This window comes from Daldinia childiae (genome assembly GCF_008694065.1).
Source record: "Daldinia childiae strain JS-1345 chromosome Unknown Scaffold7, whole genome shotgun sequence".
Lineage (NCBI taxonomy): Eukaryota > Fungi > Ascomycota > Sordariomycetes > Xylariales > Hypoxylaceae > Daldinia > Daldinia childiae.
In genome coordinates, this window is record NW_022984648.1 from 358,646 (window position 1) to 370,666 (window position 12,021).

The window sequence follows — 12,021 nt, forward strand, 5'->3', positions numbered from 1 at the left end:
TCGATAAGTCAACTCATCTTCCGACATCCACTCAACCCAACGCTCTCAACGAAATAGTCCGACTTGTTTGTATAGTACTATATCACCTTTCGATATCAATGCGCACCCGATATACATGATACTAAGCTTCTCCGAATCAAATTTATCGCCAATGCGCAAATGATCGCCAAGTATTTCCTTTCCCCGCGACCTATCGCCAGTTAAAAGAGTGTCTTCGATAGAAGCGCTTTCGGTCGTGTTCCAACAGAAACGATGGAACAGCAAAATCACATGTCTCTTCCTCCTCCGCCGCATCACGATCAAAAGCATGGACTTCAACACTCAATACCACAACATTCAACACCGCCGCTAGACCCTACGGCCGGATTATTTGGTCAATTCGATCGGACCTTTAAACTTCCACTATATCCTCCACCGTCTTACGCACAGTCCCACGACCCTATTAGCTTAAGGTTTCCCGATCCCCCAAAGACTGAACTCGCTCCCATTAAATCGATAAGTCCGCCGAACAGCGACGAGAAAGAACCCGGCGGCAATAATCATCTCCCATCTCTATCAGCCCTAACAGCTTCATCCGCACCTTTGTACACTCCACCTCAACCTTCAGAACCGGCATACTCCCCCCCAGCGCCGCCACCTCTTACTCATTGGCCGAGTTTAAATCCCTTAACAGCATATTATAATCCAAGCCACGCGCAGAATGCCGACTCGCCAATGCGGATGGATGTAGACGCAAGCAGCAGCAGTGGCGTAAGCGCCCCATCGCCAGATCGCTTTCAAGAAGGAAGAGCCAGTAGCGTTAGTTTAGACGATCCAGATGTACGCATGGCAGCTGAAGCCCTAGGTGATCTAAGAGCAGGTAAGCTATTAGTAGTCATTTCTCATATGTGATAGTTGGTTATCGCATGCGCCACCTGCATGTTTGATTGCACAATATTAACCTTAGGCAACGTTCGCAGATTTCGTGTCTTCCCCGCCGAATAATCACGTCCCGATACCTGGTTCGCCACACTCTCAAACGAACGGTATCCATCCGGAGCCGCTCATCTCGCTACTAACTACATCGCATCCCTTACTTGCTACAACTATCGAGGGTGCCACTTCCGCCTACGTGAGCTCTAAGAATTACTCACCGAGGTTTAAGTCGAGCGCCGAGTATGTCGAGGGTTACGTGATTCCTATCGCCAATACCGTAGGATCAGTCGGTCGTGTAACCGGCGTAGAAGGTGGTGTTCGATGGTTCCTAAGCGGTGGAAGGAGACACAAGTCGCAAGGTTCCGATTTCGAAGCTGCAGACTTCGGTTCTAACAAGCGCCGGAGAGTCGACGGGACCGGTACCTTTAAGGAACCTACCCCGGAGCCCATGTCCGGCGTACAAACACCGAGGGCATCCTTCGACCACTCCCGTGATCGTCGGCTCTCGGTCGCAAGCACCGTAGACACCCTACCGGCGTACGATGACCTTCGATCTCCGCCATATGCAGAGCAGTTTGTGCCGTCCGAATCACGCCCGAACAGTGCAGCATGGCAATCCCGTCTTATCATGTCCACGTCCGGACTAAGCATCGCCATGAGCGAGGAAAGCTTGCGCAGCCTCAAGTACTGTCTAAGCTGGCTTCGCTGGGCTAATGTGCGCATAGGAAATGTCATCAACTCTCTAAAAGCTACTATGGAGAAGTTCGAAAGAACCGAAAGGCAATCAGATGGTGACCATTCCATGAACGGTACATCTAATGGCGAATTTACCGACAGGAACCAACTCGCAGCGAAGATTACAGACCTCCGTATAGACTTGCTCAAAACTCTTCAAGATGTCATCAACACGGTTAGCAGGTACGCCGGCGGTGCGCTACCGGAGAATGCGCGAGAACTTGTTCGACGACACCTAACGAGCCTGCCCCAAAGGTTCCGAGTTGCAAGCATGGTTAGTGATGGCCAACAAGACGGTCGTCACCCCGAGGTTGAAGGAGAAGCGGGACGAGAAGCGCAAGAGAAAGAGACGCGAGAGAGCGCCCAACGGGTACTAGTTCTTGCCAAGGAGGGACTCGACATGATGTCCCAAGTATCAGGGGTTCTGGATGGAACCATCGTCAGCGCCGAGGAATGGTGCGATAGGTTAGGTAGGAGGAAGCGAGAGCAGCGGGAGAGTCTGCTCGGGACTCCTCAGATACCGCAGGCACCTTTGGATGAGGTAAAGATCGGGTAAATGATATGAAAATATAGTATGAAAACGTATGGCGTTCCACGGGGAAGACAAAAAAAAATGTTGCACATAAAAAATTGGTGGATTTAAAAATAGGCGAGGAGAAAACACCGAGGGACGAGACGAAGAGCCAAGGCCTAAAATTCGGCTAACTGGCATTAGGATTCGGACCTTGGCATTTCCGGACGGGGACGGCTCACCGCTTTCCTCCCGGGTCTAACAAATTTGGTCTAACTTGACCTATAACAATTTTCTTGCTGTCAGGAATCTTGCTGGAGATGCAGTTTTATACCCACGTGGCAGATAACCAAGATGCTTGCTCATGCGTCGCGGTGCTGCTTTTGCTGTCTCTTCTGCAGATTTTGTTTCTATTCGACGGGTTATACATACTACTAGGACGATTCTGACTTTGTGATTTTCACGAGATTTCCTATGACGGATTAACGGCATTTGATCTTCAGAGTATTCGGTCTCTGTCTGTACTTTCTTCCCTGGAGGGCAAATGGTTAGGAATTGTGTTCAAAATACTACCCGCACATACATAGCGTCATTGCATTGCCGTAGAGACTGAATAGATACCAGTTTACGTTGGCAGTCAGTATTTATTTAATCTCAATTATATTTGACATGATGAATCTACCTGAGTTGTTCCCTGTGTTCTATTCCAACCTGGGTCTCACCCGTGTCCTTAAGATGATCATAAGTGGTGAATAGGTCTTGTCAAGTATCTAGAGCTAGGAAGAGTAATTGTTGATATTCAAATCCAAGTACGCTCACGTCAGTCATATACGGTAGTAATGAGCCTCACTACTAGACATAATTATCGGCCTTGGTTGGCTAGGGGTTGGTTTTATGTTAGGATTGCCCTATTACCACCTAGTATGTCCTTATGCTGTGCTGAATCACTCAAGTACCTATGTAGTTAATAATATTTATATACCACTCCTGGCTTGACTCTACCTAATTCAAGGCCCTTTAGTAGGTAGTATACAGTTCGTACTCAATGTTCGAGGTATTACCATGCAACCCGTATCATGAGTGAGGAGTATGATATGTGGACAAGAGAGGGTGCAGTGTAAGTAGAGCAAGTTTGATTTGCGAATTATAAGTAATGTTGATAATATGCATAGCCCCTATTCATGCAACGACAGTTAAATGCAGCAGGTATGCCAGATGCAACGACAGAAAGTGAAAAAAAAAAAAAAAAAAAAGCTCGGCCTGTGTGTTGAACACAGAACCTACGAAAAACTACTTTGTAAATGTCGTACTGTCAAGTCACGGGCATACCGGTCCAGCATATGACACCACGGTGCAGTTTTCTCTAGCCTCCAGTCACCCAGGGATACTTCCTTTTTGCGGGGTCGGCTGAGGGTTTGCAGTTAATTTAGATATATAAGTCTTGTTTCCTAAGATGTACTTTGGCAGCTGTACCTTGTTGCCTAGGAGATCTGTTTCTGGTATCTTAGGAGACCATTCCGAACCCACATAGCGACATCGTTGACAATAACATTGTTGTAGGATACAAGACATACGCACACCTTCTCAATGATGTTTGCCAGCGCATAATAGGGTCTTATATCAATAGCTTACAAAATCAAGCAATATAATTCAAAGTCTTAACTACACAAGACCTAAAAGAGACTAAATACTAAGCAGACAGTAAGTGTTATCACAAGATCTTTGTTGTAGGTAAGCAAACTGATGGTTGACAAAGGCATTATACGAGAACGAGGGGGTAGAAACAACAGGAAACAAGCCCCCTATACGATCTCCCGAAGATCCCATATATAAGCCACATGAAGACCCCGGGTTTGATCGTCCTGTCTTTCTTCATCAAGCAGCCACCTGACCTAAAAGTCCTTTACTTGATATTATTCTAGTTAAGCCATCTTCGTTTTGAACAACCGTGCTGTTCGCAGCTCTCTTCCGGAAGTCGCTTATTGGTATAAGCCAATTCAGACAATGGATTCCTGTACGTCACCATGCCCATGCACCATCAAACTCGCGAGACATAAGACCTTGCTGCGCAGGTTCCTGGCGTTACGAAAGCCAGCTGTAAAGCGAACTCGATCCGGAAGATGCTCGCAATGTAAGACAGCGCCTCATCGCCAAGGCCAGGTGATATATCAGCTTCCGGATAATATTGAACAGCTCGCGGGGAGGGAAGACGCTCGGGAAGATGTGAGAGGATACGATGCCGATAACATAGCGTGTCGCCTCTCGATTATTTCGATGGTTGCTAGGTTTACCCATGGCCTGGAGCATGATGAAGAGGTTGATCTTTCCGAGAGGGTTTATACCCAGCTCAAGATGGAGGGCAGCCCGTTAGTCGATATGAGGTGGGTAGGCGGCTTGGATGAACTCCCAGATTTCGTGTTTGAGCACCTTCATACGGTTATGAAGAACCAGCTCGGATCGTCTTATAGCTATGACGATTCTAATGAGGAGAAAATCGTTGCTTGAGCTATGAAGATGGTAAGTACCTCGGGTAGGTACATCTTGTGTTTATTGCCCGGTTAGGGTAATGATGTATAACGATGTAGCATTTAAGGATTGATTTGAGCGTTAAACATACTAAGTATACCATCAGCATATATTTATGTGTGATGCTAATGATAATTCTTAATAATTTAATTTGTATTATTTAAATCAGTCCCGTTAATAACACACAACCCTTAAATAAGACCAAGCTAAACCAAGATGATGGATGAATGGATGGAACTGGGATATGAACATGTATCATAGCTGGATAATTTTAATACTATCAACTCTTATTATAGTACGCTTATAGTCCCACATAGTCATTGTCAACATAATATCTATCATGTCGACAGTTTATTCTCGACTTGTACCTTCTTCGCCGGCCTCATCATAAAACTTTCAAGACGATTTCCATTGTCGAGAGGGATCGTATCTATTAGGTCAAACCCATGCTTCGCATCTAAGGTATGAAAACATTTCGTGTCAGCTTTTTAACCCTACAACTCTAGAATCCTCACCATTATCTTTCGATTGAGTCGAATGATATGGTCGTTACACTTACTACTAAACGTTAGCCACTGTATACTCTACGAAGGCAATTTTGAGACTACTCTAGAAAGGAAGTTTCAAAATAAACACGGGATGGTTTCGTACGTACCAAAGAGGAGCTCCAGCTGGACTGGCTGCAAGAAAAGCTTCGAGACCTACGTCGTCGGCTCTAGCTATGCCCCATCTCAGCAGATGCTTACCCGCACCTTTCCCCCGAGAATCCTCTCGAACACCTAGAATATTTAGATACCAATGCGGACGGCTCTCCATGATCTCTTTGTGCTTTTTCTCTATGGTCCCGAAGAATTCTTCGATACAGAATGGGTCTGCATCTTCTGGCCAGCTAGCGGCTGCCGGTGGCGGAGGGGGGGATGCCGTCGTGAAGAGTTCCTGCCATATTCCAAATGCGATGATCCTTTCCGGTGTCGTAGAATTTGGGTCGGTCAAAACTAAGAAATGCTCGGTTGATTTTTGCAGACCAGATTCTAGCGGATCTAACCAAAATTTTCGCACATGTTCTGGGCTTGATCTGAAGACCTTTTGGGTGACAGGGTGGTCACCGAATGCATCGAAATAGACGTCTACGAGGGATGGGATGTCTGAACGAGTTGCATCTCGTATTTTGTACGACATTTCGGATTTGAGAAGTGAGGTATGTCACCCCGGTATTAATACTGCGTTACTATAATGATTAAGTCGGTAGGATGAAAATGGGGTTGGCGGGAGAGAAGAGTTAACAATATTCGGTTAGATAGGCTTGATTTACTCTTAGATAGGCTTGACTTGTTGTCACCAAATCCTTCAGCCGTTAATGTGTTATGATTGATATCTTAAAGCTATCGCATAATATTGATTCTTAACAGCTATTGGTAAATTATACGGATAAGACTTATTGGTATATTGCGATTGAACCCGATTGAGTGTAAGGTCTTGAATATGACTCACCAGCAGGACGCTTCTATGCATTGTTATGCATCTGCTATCGGCATAGACCAAGTCCGATTCAACAAGGCATACTTACACAATATAACCTAGATTCTGAGATATACACATTGCTAGCCTATTGTCGTTTATAGGAACTAACTGCAACTATTTCGTATTCGGTACGATACCAAGGCGCAACCATACGACTCGTACGATGTGAGACTTATTGATAATGGGTGCTTGATTTCTAACACCAGGTTTAAACAAGACATACTACGAGACAATAAACAGCAGGGGGTGATTTACCAATCCTTAACCTTATATTTGTCTGATCGCCTTTTAGCTACATGAATAATAATCTAGCTCTCAATTCTACTGAGAGAATGCGATGCCGTGATTTCGTATGAGGATGCCGCGGACCCCGCAGCAAAATGAGGGGGTTCATTGGACCGTCCAGAATACTTTACTATGAATCATATAGGTTAGAAGCAAACCCGAATCTTCCTTACTAAAGAACTACGCTTTAGAGATAGGTATGGAGCTTCGGTATTCAAATCAATGGTACGTAATCATCAATCATAGCCGCTGGAGCGAGGTCCAAGAGACCAAGTCTAATAGAAAAGGGCATTTCTTATCTTCGAGAGTAATGCCGGACTCTTAAGCCCTACTACTTCATAGCGTTATTCAAGACAGCAAGTAAACTGACGATCTCCTAGTTTCGTGAGGGGTTTTGGTTGCACTTTGATCTAGCGTCAGTCTAAAACTTCCCCAGATCTTTGCCAAGGCGAGAACATCTGAGCCACTGGTTGGCTAACCTATTTAGATCACGGCAATGCATGTATTACATAGTGCATTCTCTACCTAAACATGTGCTTGAAGTCACATACCGGTGTCCTGGTAGAGGAGAAAATAAATATATTGTTTCTGATTGGAAGATACAGCTTAGACGCATCGCTGCTCAAACAGGGTGGTGACGGACTGGGAAATATGACCGGATCTTGCAGATTCCCTTCTGGGTCATGCTGATAATACCCCAAATCTGGGGTATTAACAACTGACTGCTAAGATGCCGCATCTTTAAATGGATAACAGAGCCCAGATAAAACACTGAGAGGTTGTTCTTTCGTCTTAAACTTCGCTATCCCTAAGTCTCATGATGACTTGGTTCTTACCATTCTTAGCAGTGAACTTCTCGGCACTGATCGGTGGTGATGTTGTGTCATCATCATCATCACCACCACTACTTGTTGAGAGGACATGGAACAACACCAAGTATGGTTGTAAGTGCTATATAGGTGATGATTGCTGGCCGAGCGAGGACTCTTGGGCCAAACTGAATTCAACGGTGGATGGAACTCTCCTGGTGAACATTCCTCCGGGTGCATCTTGTCATAACGTAAGTGACCCTAAACGTAAGCTCGGGGATTTTCAAGTAGCCAGCGAGAGGAACCATACTGACTTAAACCCTATAAGACATTTGATGGCCCTCTTGGTACGATTCCGACATATGACGCTGCTGCTTGCGCGGAGGCGATAGATAAATGGTCTGATGAATCATGGGGGTAAGTTTTCTAGTCGAGTCTAAGACGATATACTGACATGGCGGCATAGCGTCGAGAAACCAGCAGCAGAACTATGGACATATTTCACGAATGATACTTGTCGTCCTACTAGTGACCCTGCCGCACCTTGCACCCTTGGCTACTATGGAGTGTATGTGATAATGGCTCAATCTAAAGATCATATCAAGGCCGGCGTGGATTTTGCTAGGGAAAACAACTTGCGCCTAATCATTCGAAACACGGGTCACGACTTTATCGGACGTAGCACTGGCTGGGGAGCGTTGATCATTAATACGCATAGCTTCCAAGACGTCGAGTTCACCACCGAGTATAGCGGTCCTGGTGATTACAAGGGAGGTGCCGTAACAATAGGGGCGGGAGTCCAAGGTCGAGCGCTGCTTACTCAAGCTCACGCTCAGAATCCACCCGTGGCGGCTTTAACAGGAGAATGCCCAGTAAGTAGATAGCTTACGAGACAAGAGATACAAGCTAACGAGCTGATAGACTGTTGGCGTCGCTGGTGGACTTGTCCAAGGCGGCGGCCATGGTCCGCTTACGCCACTGTATGGACTGGTCGCTGATACAGCATTGACCTTTGACGTGTTGACAACGGATGGCAAATATCTGACTGCAAATTCCGAAGAGAATCCCGATCTCTTCTGGGCCTTAAAAGGAGGTGGACCGTCTACCTTTGCTATTGTACTTTCGGTGACCCTTAAGACGTTCCCGGAACAGAAGGCAGCCGGCGTCTTCATCAATATCAACTCAACGCTCACCAACGACGCAGATGTATTTTGGGAGGGCGTCAAGTCGTTCCACAAGTACTCAAACGAAATCGTGGCGGCTGGTCTTTACGCTTATTTCGAACTTATGCCATTGCGCTTGCATATACAACCTATTGTCGGAGTCGGGAAGACTTCAGCGGAAGTGAAGGCCATCCTCCAGCCTGTGTTTGACGAATTCAAAGCTAAGGGCATTCCATACGACACAGGCAGCAAGGATTTTGATACATTGTTCGATCTGTATACTGACTTATTCGAAGACGAGACCGCCGGCACTGCGGATCTTACGGGCGGATGGATGTTCACCCACCAGGACGTCGAAGAAAATAATGACGAAATTATCGAAGCGTTTAAGACTGTCATGTCGCCACGGGATGACTTGAAAGAGCGGGGATTTATCATTGGCCACCTCTGGGATGCTGGTCTGAATACGCCGGTTTCAAACAGCGCAACGAACCCGCGGTTTAGAAAGTCTACAGATTTTACCATCGCCGGGCTATCAGTCCCAGATGGTGCAACTTGGGCCCAGAAAGAGGATCTTCATGATGTACTAACTAACATCCAAGATGCCGCATTGAGGAAAGCTGGGCCGAATGGATGTGCCTATGTTAACGAGGTACGTATGCACCCGATGGGTGTAATACTATAATACTATGATGATACTAATAACCTTCATAGGGAGACCCGTATCAACCTGATTGGCAAGATCACTTCTGGGGCTCGGAATATCCAAAATTGCTGGAAACTCGCAAGAAGTGGGATCCTCACGGTGTCTTGTACGCCGTATCAACCCCGGGAACAGAGGACTGGGAGGTTATCGAATACGGTACAAGATTATGTCGAAAGTATTGAATGACTACCTGTGCTTATTAACTCTTGATTGATGTATTAAACGGCGAGTTGAGTATAAGTAGACGATAGAATGGTAGAATAAGAGGAATAAAGACTAGAAGTTGCAACGCGTATTGATTCATCATATTGATAACCTGTTTTGTTAGTCAGCTTCGTAGGGTTCAGCAAGGCGTCTATCACATGGATTGAACCATATTAGTGTCTTTTATTTTAAAAGGGTATCATGATGAGAATTGTATTTTGGTTGTATATGATAAGGGATAGCATAGCCTGAAGATTTAAAGTTGAAACTGACGCCAAAATTAAAATATTTGTTATACTGCATTTAATTGCATAAATGATGTTATCTGTGCAACCATTGGTGCACGTGACGTCAGTATATGCAAATATCAATTTTATTCATGCATTTAAACGGTCGAGGAGATCCTTACCCAAAGCTTCCACTAAGCAGAGCAGAACCCCACCACCGACATTAATCGACATTCATCAACTTTAGAACATCACATGAGGGTAATAAATTATATGAGCTGCAACACAAGGATATGAAGTGATAGTGGTTACTTACCGTAATTTCAACAAGTCTTCTTACGGACTACTATTTCTTCTATTCCTAAAAATAGAGAAATGCGTGATCCGACTTGAACTAAACTTCAACGTCTCGTCCAGACCACTGCGACCCTTCGAGATACCTTGCTTGATATTACGAGATAAGAGCTAGCCCATAACTTTTATCGAGAACAAAACAATATGACAGACCTCGAGGCATCTGTCCCTAGCTTGGGAATGTCTACTGACATCCGAAGCGAGTTAAAGAAACCCAAGAAGAAAAAGGTGCTCCTTATGGGAAAGAGTGGTTCTGGAAAGTCGAGTATGAGGAGTATTATATTTAGCAACTATATTGCCAGGGATACTCGACGTCTGTAAGTTACAACCCTACTTTCCTTATCATTTAATTATAAGAAATTAATTTGCGTATCATATCAGCGGTGCGACGATCGATGTCGACCTCTCTCACGTCAAATTCTTAGGGAACTTGACCTTGAACCTTTGGGATTGCGGTGGCCAAGAAGCTTTTATGGAGAACTACCTATCTCAGCAGCGCGTACATGTCTTCTCTAATGTTGGCGTGCTTATATACGTCTTCGATATAGAGTCTCGAGATGTAGACCGAGACATGGCTACCTACGTATCCATCATCTCCGCCTTAACTCAGTATTCGCCTACCGCAAAGGTCTACGTGCTAATTCACAAGATGGATTTGATCACCCCGCACGCCCGAGAGGCTGTTTTCGTCGACCGTGTTCGGCTAGTAAGACAGAAGACCGCTGAGTTCATTCAAGGAGCAGGATACACGGGCGAGTTAGATCTCATCCCCTTCGCGACCTCTATATGGGACCAGTCGCTATACAAGGCATGGGCAAGCATCATCCACGACCTGGTGCCAAATCTATCCGTCATCGAGTCTCAGTTAGGCTCTCTCGGAGTTTTAATAGAAGCCGAGGAGTTGCTATTATTCGAGAGAACGAGTTTCCTTGTTGTATCAAACTGGACGTCGGAAGAAGGCCAGAATAACCCTACGGGAGATCGTCAAGAGCGTATCTCGAACATCCTTAAGCATTTCAAGCAAAGCATCAGTCGCTTTACCGGTACTCCTCGCAATGCCGAGCAGTTTACCCTGATGGTAAGTAGTTGCATGTCCAGTTATACACTTCCGCTCGAGTAGCTCGGTGTCGGCTTGAAGTGATAAGAATACTAGCTAATCGCTAACGAAATAACTGTAGGAACACAAAGCGGGATCTAGATTCTCCATGTTCGCTTGTAAATTCACCACCAATACCTACCTTATGGTTATTCTCCCGCCCGGAGAGGCGAGGTTCAATTCCGCCAAGCTGAATTGTCAAATTGCCAGGGAGAGCTTCAAGTTCCTAGATGGACCTGTGACTCCAGGCCAGACCTTTAATTAATAGCCCGAGCTAGACGAGCGAAGCCGTACATACCTTCTGAGTTATTCAACTTCGAGTACCCTTTGTATTTGCTCCTCACGTCTCCGCCATGCATTTCGACATATCATTATAAGCAATAGGAACTGATTAGCTTCCACTATAGTACTGTAAACCCCAAACCGAGTACTCCTGTCTGATCGCATACAATGAGCCGGGAAGTTATCTGGACACAAACGACCTTAACGACGGGGAACCTTAGTCTACAATATTCCACTGATATAAAATTGCCGATAAGTCTAATGTCAAAACCCCGCTGCATTCTTCGATCGCGGGACATTTACCAAATTCGGGGTATGATGCCTCAATATGGCGCTACCCTTAGTATAAGCTATTATGAGCGATGTTTTTCTTGGTGAGAACTGTGATAGTCGCATATCTCATATAGTTAAGACACGTTTATCAGTTGCGATGCTTTTATTGGCCTCGAGGCCGACTCCGGGAGAGGTAGTAGTCTTAGACGCGGCGGTCTGGTCCCTGACGATCGGCAGACGTCCTGAATTAGGAAGGTTAGTCGTCGCAGCAAGCCAACCAATTAAAGCGTCGATTATGTGGTATGCCATGCACGATTTTGATGAAAGGGTAGCTGATACCCACGGACGTAGATCGATTTTGAATTAGGTACATGGGAATCTAAAGACGTGATAGTCTTGTTTATCGAAGCTTAC

At 45.5% G+C, this 12,021-nt stretch overlaps 3 protein-coding genes across 3 annotated transcripts; all 3 read left to right on the top strand.

Moving 5' to 3' along the window:
• Positions 1–252: 252 nt before the first annotated feature.
• Positions 253–2,206, top strand: GL218_06389 (Clock-controlled protein 8; the record flags this gene model as incomplete). The annotated part of the gene is made up of 2 exons (XM_033583098.1): positions 253–859; positions 960–2,206. 2 exons carry the CDS (start codon positions 253–255, stop codon positions 2,204–2,206), a joined length of 1,854 nt encoding a protein of 617 aa, XP_033433359.1.
• Positions 2,207–7,310: 5,104 nt separating this feature from the next.
• On the top strand, positions 7,311–9,353 carry GL218_06390 (6-hydroxy-D-nicotine oxidase; the record flags this gene model as incomplete). The annotated part of the gene is made up of 5 exons (XM_033583099.1): positions 7,311–7,553; positions 7,631–7,719; positions 7,769–8,174; positions 8,224–9,117; positions 9,180–9,353. 5 exons carry the CDS (start codon positions 7,311–7,313, stop codon positions 9,351–9,353), a joined length of 1,806 nt encoding a protein of 601 aa, XP_033433591.1.
• Positions 9,354–10,100: 747 nt separating this feature from the next.
• On the top strand, positions 10,101–11,317 carry GL218_06391 (Ras-related GTP-binding protein A; the record flags this gene model as incomplete). The annotated part of the gene is made up of 3 exons (XM_033583100.1): positions 10,101–10,273; positions 10,338–11,034; positions 11,135–11,317. The coding sequence occupies 3 exons, from the start codon at positions 10,101–10,103 to the stop codon at positions 11,315–11,317; spliced, it is 1,053 nt and encodes a 350-aa protein (XP_033433592.1).
• Positions 11,318–12,021: the final 704 nt, after the last annotated feature.